This window comes from Knufia obscura (genome assembly GCF_036327395.1).
Source record: "Knufia obscura strain CCFEE 5817 isolate CBS 148926 chromosome Unknown scaffold_13, whole genome shotgun sequence".
NCBI classification, from domain to species: domain Eukaryota; kingdom Fungi; phylum Ascomycota; class Eurotiomycetes; order Chaetothyriales; family Trichomeriaceae; genus Knufia; species Knufia obscura.
Window position 1 is genome coordinate 42,264 of NW_027042699.1, and position 17,522 is coordinate 59,785.

The following is a 17,522-nucleotide window of genomic DNA, read 5'->3' on the forward strand; positions in this document are numbered from 1 at the left end:
TGGAGCATATTCACCTGAACCTCATACCAGTCATTGTTGCCTTCATCATGGCCGGGATGTTCCTCGCGTCGACTCTCGTGGGCGCCCTTGTGTATCACCGGCTGATCACACACGAAAGCACATCGTCAACCTTCTTCTTGCAATTGGCCACATTGCTATTGGTTGTGACGCCCGTTCTGATCCTTTACAAGCTGGTCGTGTACCCACGCTTTGTCAGTCCCCTCAGGCACCTTCCAAAACCGGACCAAGGTCCTCTACGTCAACGTCTTCTGAAAAGACAGCTGTCAGCAGAGGAACTGGATGCCTGGATAAAGCACGTACCCAATGATGGGTTGATCCGCTACCATGGGGTGCTCAACAAGGAAGAAATCCTCATAACCTCGAAGGACGCAGTGCAGGAGTGTCTCCGGTCTAAAGCGTCCGACTACAATAGGACGCCGCTCAACAGGGGTGTTCTTGCATCGCTGACAGGACCGACATCGCTGTTTGTGTCAACGGGCGACATCCATAAAGTCGGTCGAAAGAAGACCGCTCCATTCTTCCAGCCGAAACATATGAAGGAGCTGTATCCTATGTTTGGAGAGGTCGGGAGGATATTGAGCGACGCTTTGGTCGGAGCGAATGCCAACGCTGGCGACGAGAAGACTCCTGGCGGCGGAAGTGCTGTAGAGGTTGCCTCGATGTTTCAAAAGGCAACCTTGGACGCCATCGGTCACGCAGGCTATGGACAATCGTTTCGGGCGATCGAGGACCCCAGCAACGAGTTCGTCAAAACGTACATCCGAGCGTTCAGTCCTGAACTCTGGCCACGTCGGGCAGCACTGCTAGCATTCTTTGATCGTCAGACAGTGGACAAGCTTCTGTCCTTTTCGAAGAACAACCAAGGTCTGCTGAAGGGCATGCAATATGTCAAAGATCATGGCCGTGAACTCATTCGGCAACGCCAACAAGATGTCGAGAAGGACAGCGAGAAGTCTCCGCTAGGCAATGATATGCTCGATATCTCGCTCAAAGCAGGCGTGTTTAGCAATGACGAGCTTGTCGATATCTTCACCACCTTCTTACTCGGTGGCCATGAAACCAGCGCTAGCTCTTTGACCTGGACTATCTTCCATCTATCTCAGGACAAAGATCTGCAGCGCCGTTTGCGCAGCGAGATCCGCGAGAATGTCAGGCCGCCATCATCGGCGCCCATCACAGCGGAGACGCTCGACAACTTGCCCTTACTCAACGGCGTTCTGAAAGAATCTCTCCGCCTTTACCCGATTATCCGGACCCTTCGGAGGGAGGTTTCGGCGAAGAAAGGCACAACGCTCCTTGGCCAGTACGTACCATTCGGCACGTTGATCTCCATACCTATCTGGTCGATCAACCGCGACCAGAGTCGTTGGGGCTCTGATGCCCAAGAATTCAAGCCCGAGCGATGGATTGAGGATCCTGCACACGGTGGGGCTGGCGATGCGTGGGATGAGATGACCTTCTCGCAAGGGACCAGGCATTGTATTGGAGAAGGATTTGCGAGGAGCGAGTTACTTGTTTTGTTAGCTGTTTTGGTTGGCCGCTTGGAGTTCGAATTCGTGGGAACAGGGAGGACGCAGTCGTCGCTCGAGACAGATCCGAAGAAACACGGTGTAAGGACGACTGTTGTGAGTAGAATCGCGGGCGGACTATGGGTTAATGTGCGAGAGGTGGATGGGTGGTAATGTCATGCATTGGACAGGCTTCTTCTACCACGATACACACGTATTGACGCTTCTGTCTAGCCTGTCATAGACCATTCAAACTACATCATTAGAGATCGCCGTTGTGCAACTTGATGCAGACATCCTTAAGCCTCTTCCTCAACGTTCCTATGGCACCTTCGTGCAATGTCTGGGAGCACGCCGGACTCTCAATGTGCTGAAATAGACCAGACAGCTTGGTGAATTTGGTATCGCATGTCGGACATCGAAAAGGATACTCTCGGGGACTAGCGAGGTAGCTGTCTTGTCTGCGCAATAGCTCGATTCGAAGGTCTCTGTCGAGAAATGCTGACCATCCCCAGCAACCTGCTGCACAACGGTTGAGTTCAATGAGATCGACGGCGTTCGAACAGTTGCCAGCTTCGAGATGGATGATGAGACCGCCGTATGTTGTGAATAGACGGTCACACAGATAGCATTCGATGTTCGCCCGACGGTGGGTCAGTTCGTGCTACAACGATGTTGTCAGCATTGTTCAGCACTTAGCACCGTCTTCGACTTACCATGATCAGACTGTTCTGTGTATCGAAATGTCTGTTGCACACCTTGCACACGTTGGCTTCCTCAAGGTGGTCCAGGAACTCTGCATGGTCCTCAAAAATATACTCACAGCCCCAGCAGACGGCGCCATGATCTTCGTCCTCACAATGTTCGGCAAGGTCGTCCCATGTTGGGGCGTCATAGTCGCAATATCCGTCGGAACAGGACCAGTGGCGGTTGGAGTCTCTGCGGTGCTGAGAGCGTGCTGCGCGGCTGTTGAACCAACGATCGCATCTCGAACAGTGACTGAAATGGTCAGTGGGCTGCGTGAAATAACGCACAGATTGGGACTTACTAAGACATGGTTTGTATCGAAGACCTCTTGCGGAGAATCTCTCTGCTTCCTGCTGTATTCAGATCTCACGGTGAACAGTGCCAAACCGCGGCCAGTTTCCTGCTCGATTCGAAAAACCAATTGATCAATCAATTGGTAGAGGGTAGGAATAGGGTGGAGGAGTGTAGAAAAGCGTAAATATCAAGATTCCAAGCAGTGGACGAGACATAAACTGGCCGATCATCGCCATTAAGTACCAACGTGTTTGCTTTTCAGTGACATGCAGACACTCAGTGAATGCCGGCAGTGAAGACAAAGGACGCGAATGATAATGCTGAGCTTTCAGTAGCATGCGAGCTTCACTCAGGTAGATTCCAGGGGGCCTGGTGGGAACGGCACAGTGCAGGCACCAAAGCGGCTCGGAGTCGTAGGGGTCCGAGTAATTTCTCGCGCACCTCTCCCATCCTGGACATATTCACTTTCCTGACAGTCAAGTCGAGCTCGCTCAGCTTTCCTGCGCAGGATAAGGCGGGGCGTGATGAATCGTAGCTATAACATCGAGCGATGTTGAGCCAGGATCTCTGTCAAACATTGGTTTGTGATGGTGAATTTGTGGCACGTTTCGCGCGCGCAGGATTCAGCATTGTTCGCAACGTTGATACTGTGTCTTCCTCTTTGCTAACGGTCGTGGCCAGCCACCATGGACACCTTGCCGCATACGCAGCAGCTCTGTTTGTGTTATTCTGTTGCGACGTCGAAGCTGAAATATAGGAGGTGAAGAAGGTTTATTGCTCGACATCATGGCCCGTCGTCTTCGCCCGTAATCCGGTCCGGAAGCGGATCAACGGCAGCTATCCTTGACCGAGGTCCGAAGAAGGTGAGCGTTATCTGCACCACGATACGGGACATTCATTTCCATAGTATTGTTTCAGCTAACAAAAGCTGCCGTCTGGTCCCTTGCTAAAGTTGTGGCCACATCAATACTAAACACCTAACACCTGACACTTCTCCGCTACAGAGATCTAGCACGGCCACCACCGCCAAATAGGATACGTCCATTCAAGCGAGCAGACGGCCTCTTACCAACTTTGGTCATACAGTAACGAAGCCAGTCCCGCACAGCACAATGCCCTTCCAATCACCTCACCCGAGACTAACCATACCAAAATGCAACATCCTCAGCTACGTCTTCGCCGACAACCGCGCCCAATCCGAAACGCCCCTATGGATTGACGCCGCAAACCCCACCAACTCCCTCAGCATATCCCAGATGCACCTCCTCGTCAAGCGCTTCGCACTAGGTCTAGACCGGATGTCCATACCCACCGGCAGCGCAATCATGGTCTTCAGTCCGAATCACATCTACGTGCCGATGGTATATCTCGCCGCAGCGGGTAGTAAGCGGGCATTCACGGGCGCGAATCCAATCTACACGGTTAATGAGGTGTCGTATCAGATGAAGATATTGGATGCCGCGGTTGTGCTCATCCACCCGACGCTGCTTGAGACGGGGCTGAAGGCTGCTGAGGAGGCAGGGATTCCAAGGTCGAGTGTGTTTGTGTTTTCGGACGAGCTTAGGAAGGCCGTGCAGGGGATTCAGGATTGGAGGGAGATTCTGGCGCCGGCGATTGAGGCGGATGACTGGCGGTGGGATCCGTTGGTGGGCGAGGCGGCCGAGAAGACGGTTGCGTGCATTAACTTCTCGTCTGGGACAACGGGATTGCCAAAGGGGGTTTGTATCTCGCATGCCAACTTGATCGCGAATGCCTCGCAAACGATCTTCATCAAGTTTGATAAGTCTGGTCGGTCGGAGAAGAATCCGGGCTCGGAAACGTGGCTCGCTTTTTTGCCATTGTATCATGCTTATTCGCAGCTTTGGACGATCAACATTGCGTGCAGGCTGCGGTACAAGGTATATGTGATGCAGAAATTTGTGTTTGAGGATTTCTTGAAATGCGTGCAGGATCACAAGGTAGATGCTATTCAAGCCGTGCCGCCAGTATTGGTTATGCTGAACAAGAGACCTGAGGTGAAGAACTATGATATTAACTCGCTGAAGCACATTCTAGTAGGCGCTGCCCCAACAGGGCGAGAGCTTCAAAGAGAGGTCACACAACGGTTCAAGCTGAAAGTTGGGCAAGGATGGGGTATGACAGAGACAACCTGTGGTGGAATCATGTCACCTTTTGCAGAGGAGGACGATGGTAGTGGCACAATCGGTGTGCTACTACCAAATACTGATGCCAAGCTGATGGACGACGAAGGGAGAGAAGTCACAGCGGAGGGCGAGCGAGGTGAGCTCTGTGTGCGTGGCCCACAAATGCTGATGGGCTATTGGAAGAATGAAGCTGCGACTAAAGAGAGCAAAGAGCCAGATGGTTTCTTCCATAGCGGTGACGTCGCGATCTGGAAGAAAGACAAGTTGGGCAGACAGAGGTGGTGGATCGTGGACCGGAAGAAGGAGCTGATCAAGGTGAAAGGCCTGCAAGTCGCCCCTGCCGAGCTTGAAGCTGTACTCTTGGAGAGTCCGGATGTGGCTGACGCAGCCGTGGTAGGCATCAGGTTTGACGAAGATGGCGAAGAGTGGCCGAGAGGTTATGTCGTTCTGCAAGATGAAAGAAAAGGGAAAGTCACTGAAAAGGATATTCAGCGATTCGTCGCAGGCAAAGTTGCCAAGCACAAATGGCTGGAAGGAGGTGTGAAGTTTGTGGATGAGGTTCCCAAATTACCCTCCGGTAAGATAATGCGAAAGGTGATGAAAGACACTGCTAAGAAGGATGCCGAGGAACTGAGGAAGCATGGGACGGTGAAAGCTAGATTATAGAAGTCTGTTGTATGCATCAATACCCTCCGTGCAGCGTCTCAGGCATAGCACTCGGTGGCAGTAATGCTCCCAGATACTTGTATGTCTCTGGTGACTTGCATGCCAGTTTTCTCGATGTACTCATGTTTGCTTCTGGACTGTGTGTGCTATGGTGCGTACGTGTTTCGTAATGGCGTAGGTAAGGCATAAAAATAGTCCGGCTTCCCATTATATTGGTATGCAGTTCGTGACTGAGTTACCAATGTCGACAGGCGCGGCTAACATCCTACACAGCGTGAGCGATTTCTTAGCGTAGAGAGCTGAAAGTCTTACTTTTTGCCAGCATCAGTGGCACAGCAACAACAGAGTAGAGAAGCAGGCCAGCAGAAGATCTAAATCGATGTCAACTGCTATCGCTTCGGCAAACAACGCGTTTATACTCACTGCGCAGGCGATGGTTGTGAAGAAGCCTAAGGTTGGCCCGACGACCTTACAATGACACGGATTCTGGTCTGTACCGCACTGAAAGCAGAGGATTGGTGGAAGACAATCCATGGCAGTTAGAGTGTTTGTTTGTCTTCGGCGCTCGTGCTCTTGATACTGGTAGACTTAAGGTTCTGGATGTGAGATAGAGAATATCTCAAGAACAAGACCGACAATGGGGTGTTAGCGAAAAACAAGCTTTTTAGCAGCAAGTTCACGAGCCGGAATGACGCGTACGTCCACCCGAGCCCCCAAACTGGTTTCGAGACACCGAGACTTTCACAAAACTTGCCGACCTCGGATGATTAGCGCACGCGGCATATAGGATAGAGGTGTCGTTTGGTAACAACTGTCACACCAGCACATGGTAAGCACGACTTCTCTGTGGCCATATCATTGGGTAGTACTTACCAGCAGTGACTGTTGAAACTCCATCAAAAGCCTCATCTTGTTCTCGGTATGTGGCAAGCAGAATCTACGGAAATCCAGATCCCATAGTTAGTGATAAGGAAACATTTAATGTGGTTAGGCAGCGCGTGCTGATGGCAGTATCGAAACTAGCCACGATACTTTGATCACCTAGAGTCCTAACCCTTGTTCGGAAGAATGCCAATTGTTCTCTCGATATGTACGGCGAGCTGATATTGCTATCTAGCACATCGACGTTCCCAAATGCAAAGCCAACAGTTTGTTCAAGCTCCTCAGTATGGTCATTTGCCAGTCCAGGATTCAAAAGCTCTTCAGCGCCTTCACTCGGTTTGCCATAGCCTGTTGTACCACCGAAGTCTGTAGTCCTAAAGGTTCGAATCCATGGGGCACACCTGGGTAGAAGTGAAATTCCACGTCTACGTTCGCCGCTGCTAGCCTTCGTGCATACTCGAAGTCCTCGTCCCTGAACAGATCGAGACTGCCTGTATCAATATACGTCGAAGGTAGTCCTTCGACGCTCTTCACGTGCGTTGGCGAAGCATAGGGATCGACATCGTCCGTGTTCATCTTATCGCCCAAAAGTGCAGTCCAGCCCGTGAGATTACTAGAAACCGTCCAGACGAGGAATTTCTCAAGCTCTCCTACCGGCTTGACGTTCCTGTAATCTAGCATAGGATAGACCAGTATGGCTTTTGCTAGTGGCGGTTGTAGGTTTCGATCTCGGGCCATCAAACTTACCCCAGCAGAAATGCCACCGCCAGCACTTTCACCCATGATGCCTATTCGGCTGCGGTCAACTTGAAGCTCATCTGCATGCTCATGAAGCCACATCAATGCAGCATAGTTGTCTTCGACCGGTGTAGGGTGTGGATGCTCGGGCGCGAGACGATAGGTTGCGGCAAAGGCTTGGACTCTAGACAAAGATACATTGTATTTGACCGCTGGACCAAAGGTATGCACATCACCAGCAATCATCCCACCACCATGTACATGGATGTATGCAGGTGCTGGAGTCCCTTGCGCGCCCTGCTTTTGGTATCGATATATTGACAGCTCCGCGCCATCGTAGGACTTGAATTTGTACTCGGTCGTCTCGATGTCGGGAAATGGTCCCATCGGTCCAAGTAGAGCACTGAAAGCTCCCTTAATACCAATTCTTCGAGCTTCGACATCATGGTCTGCAGGAGCTGGTTGTGCAGCCATCATAGTCAATATTGGCGCTGCTGCGGCTTGCCATTCCGGATCATATTTCAGAGCCATGACTGACTACCGTGCAGCTGTAGCTCCCAATGAGTTGTACAGGTTACACAGTTTGGAGGACAAGATTCGTCCGAGCTGAGCCTAAGCTGTAGAACGAAGTGGCAGAACAAACTTCAACGAAGAACTCGAGTAGGTCCTAATGATAGATCAGCTCAAGATACGTGCTACCCAGTCTGTGCAGCGCCCAGGTGCTCACTTTCAATGGTGTTCGAAGCGAATGCGCGATCACTCATGCGATGAGACCTTTATACTTCGTAGCGGTTAGGCCAGCAACATACGGCCGTACGTATGGTGTATTATTAATGGAGGACCAGCTACTCCCCGCTCCGAGGTAAGAAAGTTGGTCAGCTCTCGTCCGTCGTTCCGCTCGAGGTGACCGGAGACCTTTCTACCCAAGGGAATACGATTGCCTGTTGACAATCCAGCTGAAGAAGAACGGCAAGAAGAGTACACCGGTCGTCGCAGTGGGCATCTGGCAAAGGAAGTAAGAGGAGTCTGCTTGGCTGGGCGCCTGATGACTTCTGGCATTGGTCGAACTGTAACATCAGAGCTTCACGACCCAAATCGAACCGTCTCGCATGGCCGTATTCGGAACGAAGATATGCAAGGCTACACGAAGTGCAGGAACGAGGTCAATCCACGAACGAGATGGATTCGTTCCTAGGCAAGAAGTCGCCTTCAAGACATGAATTCCATTGGATGTATCGTTCGCAGCTCGTCGTTTTATGGAAGCGAACTTAGATTGATTTGCTCGAATACAGCTCCTGCTCTCGATCATGAGTAGCGACCCAACCCAGTTCACCTCCAAGTTGACTCTTTCTGCGACGGTGGCGACGTTCTCACGCTGTATTCGATATCCTGCATGCCACATCAGTCACTCCCTAGCACCGGATATAGCAAAAAGCATCGGCAACGCTTTCAGGAACAATTTGTCGAATTAGTCATCCTCTCTGCGCCTTCTTCATCATGCCTCAGATTGTGATCGTGCGCACCTCTCAAGCTCTCTTCCTCACTTCCACGCACAAGGCCCAGAAAGCGTTGAAAAGTTTTGCCATCAAGACAATTGAAGTTTCTTACAAAAATTCCTTGCCGATCCGAAGACCAACAAGAGCAGTCATAGTTGTAGTTTTCAACTAGCAAAAACGTAATCTCGGACGAATCCTCACTGATGTACGTAATGCCCTTGCACTCGAAATGAAGGGGAAAAAAGAATGGTAAATTTGGTAGGCGCTCGAGCAGCGATCAAGAACTCGAGAAATGCCAAGAGATCTGCCTAGCCTTGCTTGATGGCACGTGCTTAGACGAGGCTGCGACCACTTTACGCGTAGCACCTGCCACTTTGGTCTCGAGACGCGACTGGCGCCGCACCGGCTGGGGAAATGCTGTCGAGGAAGGCTCGATGGGCGAGCCAATGTTCGATTGCTCCGATGTGGACTGTTATATGACCTCGCTCCCAGCCCGAAAACTGATCAATGCACGTCTCCGAGCCTGAGGCACTATCCAGCCTTGTCCGTTCTTTCTTTCCTGCCTTACCAGTGAAGCACTAAAGCCAACACCCTTCCGCCTGCTCCAGAAATTTCACCCGTCCACCGTTCCTCCCCTCCCCTAACCCACCATGTACCACCTCCTCCGCTCCCTCTACCTCCACGCCACCTCCAAAGAAGAATACTCCATCCTCCTCCTCGGCCTCGACAACGCCGGCAAAACAACCCTCATGACCCAAATCCGCGCCCTCTACAACACAACCTCCACATCCCAAGATCCGCACGCAGGCACAACAGGCGACGCCCCCGCCTCAACCACAGCAGGCGACACAGTCCCTACGGTAGGCCAGAATGTCTGCACGATCGACCTGCCGAACATGTACATTAAGATATGGGATGTAGGCGGGCAGATGAGTCTGAGGCGGCTGTGGAACAGTTACTATAAGAGTTGTCATGCTGTGGTGTTTGTGGTTGATAGTAGTGATTTGGGGCATATGGATGGGGTGGCGGAGGGCTTGGGTCCCGGGACGCCGGTTGGGGGGCCGAAGCAGTGGCATGCGAGGAGGAAGAGTAGTTATGCTATACCGAGTGATGACGGAGGGGAAGGGGAGAAGCCGCCGGCTACACCGATTACGCCGAGTATGCTTTCGGGGTCATTTGAGAAGGGGCGGCTGGAGGAGTGTAAGGCTGTGCTCGAGAGTGTGTTGGGCCATGCCGATACGGGTGGCGTGCCTGTGCTTGTTTTGGCGAATAAGCAGGATCGGGAGGATGCGCTGGAGGTAGTGAGGATAAAAGAGGGGTTTGTGAGGCCTGTGTTTGAGGGTGAAAAGGGCAGTCTAGTGAGAGATTCAAGGGTATTACCAGTTAGTGCGTTGAGGGGCACGGGTGTGAAAGAGGCGGTCGAATGGATCAGGAGCAGAGTGCTGTGGAATAAGAACGGAAGACCGCCTGTCATGAGATGAAAACTAGTCTAAAGTCGACGACACTGGTATCGTGGATGTCAATTGCCTATATCTATGCATTAATTAGGACCGAAGCGACCCAAATTGTCCAACAACTCGGGAACAGAGTCAAACAGCGAGGCCTTTCTGGCTTGCCCGTCGACACTCCCTCTGGCTCATCAAGCCTGCGCGAACTTACTCGAGGCCCTCAATCGCCCACCGTACCACCAAAGAGCCCAAACACCGAAAATGCCGCCACACAGCAGCCCAGCCAACACACTGATACCTTTGCCGATCCCCAAATTGATATACAACGGATGCGCATACAGAATTGCCCCTGCCGCAAACGCACTCCTGCACAGGTCATTCGCTGCAAACAGACTCGCAGCGTACTGAGGATATGTCAACGGCAAATACATGAAGATGCACTGGAATAAGATGAATGCACCGATGGGGAACAGAGTCAGACCGATCGTAGGCACGATCCAGTGAATTGACGACTCCGAAGTCCAGCCGAACCAGAACATTCCGGCGGGTAGCAGTATGACGGCGAATAGTGCGGGGACAAGCCTGTGTTCTTGCTCTCGGAGACCATTCTTCTTGATGTCGGGTTCGAGATAGAACCAGTTGTAGCCGACATAGATGGCCAGGCCGATGACGCAGCCGATGATGATGACCAGGAAGACTATGCCCAGCGTGCCGATGTTGAAGCCGTAGATGCCGATGTAGACTAGTGGAAAGACCTCGAAGAATGAGTAGTAGATGCCGTAGATGCAGGAGGTGTAGATGTTCGTGAAGAGCACGGCCGGATCCTTCATGCAGATCTCGATTGGCATCCAGATTGCTTCGGCCGCGACGGCTGCGAAACTCTTTGTGCCTTGGTCGATTTCAGACTGCGATTTAAGGTTGGCATCCCCTGTGAGTTTGCGCAAACGTTGGGCTCGGCGGAGGAGGATCGTGCCAGCGCTAGTCTCAGGCATGAAGAAGAACATGACTAGCCACATTGGCCCGGCCATCCAGAGGATTTCCCAGAGAGACCAGCGCCAGTTCTTGTTCATGACGGCGAAGCCGCTGAGGAGGGGGCCAAGTGCTGGGGCGCTAAAGGCTGCTGCGACCCATACAGTGAGGGCGTAGGGAAGCTTGAGGAGGGAGTACATGTCTTGCATTGTTGCGCCGCCTGTGGCTAGGGCTGGAGAACTCATGAAGCCTGTGATGAATCGTAGGACTAGGAGTCCAGCGAAGTTGTCGACTAGGGCTGTTGGGACAGCAAGGATGGTGAACAGACCGAAGGTGATAATGTAGGGTGGGTTGCGGCCGATGATGGGTATCTCAGAGAGCGGCGAGAACAGCATGGGCCCGGTACCGTAGCCTAAAACATACAGTGAGAGGCCAAGGGATGCGGCGGTCAGACTGACGTTGAAGCGGTGCATTACTCCTTCGGTCGAGGGAGTGTAGATTGCTGATGCTGCATATGCCACAAATGTGTAAAAGAAAATGATAGCTGTGACCAGTGCTTTTCGACCAGAAGACCAGTTCTGAGGGTTCTCTTCGTCTGTAGTGCTGTACCAATCGACCAGTGTAATACCCTCCGCAGTCTTGACTGGCACGATAATAGCTGACTGAGCTCTTTCGGCCTGTTCCTCTTGCTCGGCTTCAAAGCGTTCTCGGGTCCACGGCTTTGTCGATTCTCGGGTGAGTGTCTTGTTTGCTCTGTCAATTGTCCTTATGGAGCGAACTGTGGCCATCTGTCTGAGAGCTTCGAGATCGTGTTGATCATGGTGAGGTCCCGCTGCTGGCGCATTGATGGCGTCTCCGATTGACTTCTCAATATCATCGGCTGGGGTGGACAGGGGTGAGCTTTGTTCAATCGCTCTCTCCTTCTCTTCCTTGATAGCCTTCTGCCATGGGATTTCAAAGCCTTCAAGCTCCTCTTGGTACTTGAAGTATTTGTTCTTTGTAACAAGCCGCACCAATTGGCCAAATGGGGCATCTCTCACGACGGAATACAGGGCAGGCATGTTAACAAGAGCTCTGGTGCACAATGTTGACTGATTGTTGAACGATAAGGAACAAGAAAGGGGTACTATATAGTCTTTTTCATTACCTATTTGATGTTGCTTTCGTCTAGACAATCTGTCGACACGCCATGGTTACTCATCCACCGACAATTCGCGTGCTGCTTCAAGCACATTTACGGCCGCTGAAAGCATGAACTTGGGCAAGCCCAGTGGCCACTCCATTCAATCGGCGGGTGGTTGCTCTTTAGTCATAGACGCCGCGGGTCAAGGTGTATAACGTAATGCTTGGCTGTTTGTCAAGATACCATACAACTGTCAAGCGAGCTCGTATACAAATCCAAATGAAGCTAGTACTGAATTTGGTACTGGTTCGCTTGACTTAACTCAGGCAACTTCGACTAGGCATTGCTCACTGAAACATTTCGTAAGCATCTCCTTGATTCCAAGTTGCCCGGCGTGCTGTTGAAGGAAGGCAACAGCTGCAAACAACCTGTACTTGTGACTGGTTCGTATCGGCGGAGTGAAGTGGACGAAGCATACAGAGTACGTCCGTAATGCGAGGGCGGGTGGTCTTGGGGTGCCTGCAAGCCTGCCAATTGGCTGTAAGTGTCCGATGACGTGTGGCTTACTCAGAAGGCAGTCGCTGCTTTGGCTAGGATTAGTACTAGAAAGGGACAGTGGAAGGGCAGAAACGAAGCTTATCGATCAAACCTGTATTCCTACCAGAATGAGGCATGCAACAGAGAACAATCAGTGGCACGAGTATGCACAATGGTCACAAAGCTTCTTCACTAAGGACTCAACACTTTCCGAGCCAACTCCGATACTCGTGAAGCGCTCTTGGGCGCAAGATGTACGCTTGCGGTCCTAGGTATGGCTGGCTGGAGGCAGCTGGTCGTGTAGAAATGTCTGTGTTGAAAGGAATCGGCCGTGAAGGGTAACAGAATTCCGCAGGGCTGCCATACCTAAACGCCAAGATAGATTTAGCGCTAACCACAACCAGAGTAGTGCATAAGATTTCACATTTTCAGACTGGTCATGTTTACATTTCCTTCACTACATCGTTTTTATGCAAACTGGAATTGCGAGTAGTGTGACAACTAGCTATGACGTTGCAGCCTGAAAACGATGGCGGCCTTGAGCCTCCCACGAAACGCAGGAGACTTTCTATTGACCCAACTGGCACATCGAGAGACCGTGTTGATCCTTCGGTATCAAACATGACAATGCTCACCCCAGAGCAGAAGAAGGAATTCGAGGTAGGCATCCAAGCATATGTCGAACCGCATGCCAAACCATTTGAAGGTATCCTGAAGCAAAGATATTCCGACTTTCTCGTGAACGAGATCCTGCCGAATGGTCAAGTCGTCCACCTGAGAAGCACGAGGGCGCCGAGGCTGAAGCAGTCAAGAGTCAACAACGACAGTGCAACACCCACACAGCCCCAAGTCGACGAGAACGATACGAATCAAGCCAGCGAACCTGCCGACGTACCACCACAGCAAACTGGCAATGGCGGTAATGCAGAGCAGAAAGTCCAAGAACTACCAGATGTGGCCGAAGATGATAGGACTAAGCTCGTCGAGAATCTGAACGAGAATGCAGTAGCAGATCTCCTCAAGCTATACCAGTCCATCAGGGGAAATCCTTCAAAGAAAGCACATGAGCATCCCGTTGTACGCACCGAATTTACTACAGATCGCTCGATACGCTCGCAAATCCATCAACGCATCCGAGAAGTCTTCAATTCCACCATCGAATCCTCGACCGACCACGATGGCGTCCTGGTCCTGAAAGCAGCAAACTCAAACAGTCGTGGTAAGCAGCAAGGCAACTCTTGGAATCGTCCACAGAATAAGAATCAGCGCCCTGGCAAGCTCGGCTGGCTCGATCGAGGAGGAGAGTATTTGCATTTCACAGTCTACAAAGAGAACAAAGATACGATGGAGGTGATATCGTGGTTGACGCGGAACCTCAAATGCAACGCGAAGAACTTTCAGTTCGCTGGTACCAAGGATCGGCGAGCCGTTACAACCCAGAGATGCAGTGCGTACCGCATTGAGGCCGAGCGCCTTGAAGCACAAAATCGGACGTTGAGAGGTTCCAAGGTCGGCGACTTCGAGTACCACCAGCAAGGCCTTGAGCTAGGAGATTTGAGCGGCAATGAATTCGTCATTACCTTGAGGGACTGTAAGCATTCAGGAGAGGGAAATGCCGGGCTAGATCTGCACGCCTTCAAACAGAGCCTTCTACAAGGAATGCGGAGCCTCCGGGGCAACGGCTACATCAACTACTACGGCCAACAACGATTCGGCACATTCAGCACTCGGACAGATGTCATCGGTCGACACATCCTACAGGAGAACTACCAAGCTGCGTGCGACGCAATCCTAAGCTTCCAACAAGATGCGCTCGATGCCGCGCAGCAGCAAGATTCAACTACACAAATTGGCCAGGATGACAAGAATCGTGCTCTTGCTATCCATACGTGGCGGAAGGACCATACTCTCAACGCTGCGCTCGATATCTTGCCCCGAAAGTTCTCCGCCGAAGCCCAGCTTATGAGACATCTCACCAAGCAACCGAGTGATTACCTGGGGGCTTTGATGACGATCCAGCGCAACCTGCGGCTGATGTATGTCCATGCCCACCAGTCTTATATCTGGAATATGGCAGCTACAAACAGAATGAAGGTCCTTGGCAGTGAAGTAGCGAAAGGTGATCTGGTACTGGTCAGCGAGCACAAGGAGAAAGACAACAGCAGCAATGGTGCAGACGATAACGGTGCTATGGCTGTTGATGCAGATGGCGAGCAAATCATCGAGCCTGCAGGTCATGATCGAGCAGCGCAGGAGGACGATGTCTTCGAACGTGCTCGAGCACTGACCGAGGAAGAAGTCAACTCTGGCAAATACTCCATCTTTGACATCGTGTTGCCTCAACCGGGCTACGACATTCTTTATCCAGACAATGAATCTGGTGAGTTCTACAAGACATTCATGTCAACGCCCGAAGGAGGCGAGCTCGACCCCTACAGCATGCGCCGAAAGCACCGAGAATTCAGCCTTAGCGGGTCGTACCGGAAGGTGCTTGCGAGGATTGGCGAGGACTTTGATGTTGAGGTCCACAGCTATGCGAAGGATGACGAACAGTTCGTGAAGACTGACGTCGACCTTATGCATGGAGCCAGACGCGGTGATGAAGCCAACGAAGCAGAAGGCAACGCGGCGGAGAGGGGTCCTGACGAGAAAAGCGAAGGGGACAAGGTTGCTGCAGTTCTGAAGTTTCAGCTCGGTGCAAGCCAGTATGCAACGATGGCGTTGAGGCAGCTCTCAAGAGGTGGAATTGCACAATACAAGCCTGACTTTAGTGGGGGTAGGTGAGTGCTTGGAGCATGTTAGCCAGTTACAAATCCAGCGGCACGTTGATTGTAGCAAGTTGTTGGTGCCGAGAGAGATGTGTCAAAACCTGCATATCAGTTCAAGAAAAGACACCATCCGGCTCGTTGCTTTTGTGGAATCAAAACGTCGATAACTACATGCACAGCTACTGGAGTGCAGAATGAGAAACCATAACGACTCAATACTGGTCTTTATATTCTCACGAGTCACCAGTGGGAACAGTCGAAGGGAGGCTTGATAGTTACCTGTCTTTGACGGTCAAATCATACACATATACAATCTTTCAATCTTCTTTGTGACTCTGTACTGCTTAGTCCGCCCCAAAATGAACTCAATCCACATCCGGCACGGGCAACCCATCCACAATCTTCACCCGCCTCCCCAACTTCTCCAGCGCCTCCCTCGCCCTCTGTTCTCTCAAACTTCTACTCTCCTCCTCACTAACCAACACAAACTTATACACAAGCAACTTATGCCCCACACTCACCCCATATTCTCTCGCCATATTCTCATCCGTAACCTCCCCAATATCCACAATCAAACCATCCTTAACCCCAAACACCGCATCCGTCATCTCATACGGATCCCCCCTAACATACAACGCCGTCACCAACGGATCCCATCCCTCCCCACTAAACATAAAATGCATATGCGCCGGCCTCCACGGATGCCGCTTGAGCCTCAACAATAACTGTCCAACCGGCCCATCATGCGGAATGGGATAACTCACCGGCACGATCGCCTTGAAATGGAACCGTCCGTCCTTGTCACTAGTCATGATAGCACGATTATCAGGTTGCCCCCCATTCACCTCCGGCCTCTGAACATCGTAGTGTCCCGTGCTATCCGTCTCCCATATATCAACCTTGATCCCCGCAATCGGATTCCCATCCATATCCCGCACACTACAAACCACGAGCAACGGCTCACCCCCCTCATCATGGGATATCGCAGCTCCACTCTCCATAGCCAGCGCCTCATCCGTATGAAAAGGCCCTAACACAGTCCCCTCCGTCGCACCCCGCTCAACAGGCTTAGGATGATCCATACTATCAACCAACAAACTCAACCCCAGTATATCACTCAACAGGATAAATTCCTGCCGCACATCAGTGCAGGTTTGTCCTGTTTTGGTAAGGAACTCAATGCCGGCCATCCATTCTGCGGTTGACAGACGTGTCTCGCGCGCGAAGTCGTGGAGGTGGGTGACTAGGCGCTCGAGGATGTAGGAGAGGCGCGGTTCGGGGTTGTTGTGGGTGTTTATGAGGTGGACGTTGTGGGTTATGTTTTCTGTGGTGAGGTTTTTGAGGGGTGGGAGGGAGATGAGGGAGGGGTCCATTGTGATACTGTGTTTAGCGACGCGGCGGGAAGGGGATGGAGAGGCTGAAGGGTAGATGTCTTGGGTGTGAAATCGTGGTTCAATGGTCTTGACGTTCGATGTACAAGTGATATTATCGATGAGTGTGTATAGTGTACCAGGTAAGCAACAGATCAAATCGGCAGACTCAGTAAGCCGGGAGATGATGCGGCAGTCGCTCGTTAAGCAGTATGAAATACTCGGGGTATTGAAGAGGTCAAGAGTAAATAGTATGAGCTTTAAGATAGTTCCTGTGCTTACCCACCTACCTCATGTGCATCATGCAGAATTTGACATACGGCTTGTGTCATGTGGGTTATTCTGGTGTATGCGAGGAGAGTTTGAGGATGATGAAGAAGCTCGCTCGGTCTAATTCCGCGGGCATTCATCTACAAGACAGGGTTTCTTAAGGAGTACTGAGCGCCAAGAGGATGCTATAACATCTCGATGCTACAGGTCAAGGTCGTAACACTCAATAAGTGGTGCTAAAAAGTGAGACTGTCATTTACTAAGTTATTGACATAACGTGCTGATACCGATAGTGCTCTAAGCTCTGGAGGCTTATCGGGCTTCCTCCGGGGGGTCACCAGCTCTGATTTCAGGCGACCAGTCCCTGAAGCACAGATCCCGTCAGACAATCAGAGAACGACCCACCTTTTAGCACCACTTATTGAGTGTTACGAGCTTGACCTGTACGGCAATAGCGCTGGCAGTCTCGTGAATCGAAGGTGTAAAGTTATAGTTGATGCCACGCCAGCCATGGTTCGCGAATGTCCCTATATTACTTTAC

General features: G+C 51.5%; 7 protein-coding genes across 7 annotated transcripts; 4 read left to right on the forward strand and 3 right to left on the reverse strand.

Annotated features, from left to right (window-relative positions):
* Positions 1-47: 47 nt before the first annotated feature.
* Positions 48-1,703, forward strand: PMZ80_009195 (uncharacterized protein; the record flags this gene model as incomplete). Its single annotated transcript, XM_064877590.1, has 1 exon — positions 48-1,703. One exon carries the CDS (start codon positions 48-50, stop codon positions 1,701-1,703), a length of 1,656 nt encoding a protein of 551 aa, XP_064726315.1.
* Positions 1,704-3,682: 1,979 nt separating this feature from the next.
* On the forward strand, positions 3,683-5,380 carry PMZ80_009196 (uncharacterized protein; the record flags this gene model as incomplete). Its single annotated transcript, XM_064877591.1, has 1 exon — positions 3,683-5,380. The coding sequence occupies one exon, from the start codon at positions 3,683-3,685 to the stop codon at positions 5,378-5,380; it is 1,698 nt and encodes a 565-aa protein (XP_064726316.1).
* A 1,191-nt stretch (positions 5,381-6,571) lies between these two features.
* Positions 6,572-7,531, reverse strand: PMZ80_009197 (uncharacterized protein; the record flags this gene model as incomplete). The annotated part of the gene is made up of 1 exon (XM_064877592.1): positions 6,572-7,531. The coding sequence occupies one exon, from the start codon at positions 7,529-7,531 to the stop codon at positions 6,572-6,574; it is 960 nt and encodes a 319-aa protein (XP_064726317.1).
* Positions 7,532-9,146: 1,615 nt separating this feature from the next.
* ARL3 (ADP-ribosylation factor protein 3) lies at positions 9,147-9,977 on the forward strand (the record flags this gene model as incomplete). The annotated part of the gene is made up of 1 exon (XM_064877593.1): positions 9,147-9,977. The coding sequence occupies one exon, from the start codon at positions 9,147-9,149 to the stop codon at positions 9,975-9,977; it is 831 nt and encodes a 276-aa protein (XP_064726318.1).
* Positions 9,978-10,135: 158 nt separating this feature from the next.
* Positions 10,136-11,974, reverse strand: PMZ80_009199 (uncharacterized protein; the record flags this gene model as incomplete). Its single annotated transcript, XM_064877594.1, has 1 exon — positions 10,136-11,974. One exon carries the CDS (start codon positions 11,972-11,974, stop codon positions 10,136-10,138), a length of 1,839 nt encoding a protein of 612 aa, XP_064726319.1.
* A 1,106-nt stretch (positions 11,975-13,080) lies between these two features.
* On the forward strand, positions 13,081-15,357 carry PUS7 (multisubstrate pseudouridine synthase 7; the record flags this gene model as incomplete). Its single annotated transcript, XM_064877595.1, has 1 exon — positions 13,081-15,357. One exon carries the CDS (start codon positions 13,081-13,083, stop codon positions 15,355-15,357), a length of 2,277 nt encoding a protein of 758 aa, XP_064726320.1.
* Positions 15,358-15,706: 349 nt separating this feature from the next.
* Positions 15,707-16,714, reverse strand: PMZ80_009201 (uncharacterized protein; the record flags this gene model as incomplete). Its single annotated transcript, XM_064877596.1, has 1 exon — positions 15,707-16,714. One exon carries the CDS (start codon positions 16,712-16,714, stop codon positions 15,707-15,709), a length of 1,008 nt encoding a protein of 335 aa, XP_064726321.1.
* Between the last annotated feature and the right edge of the window lie 808 nt (positions 16,715-17,522).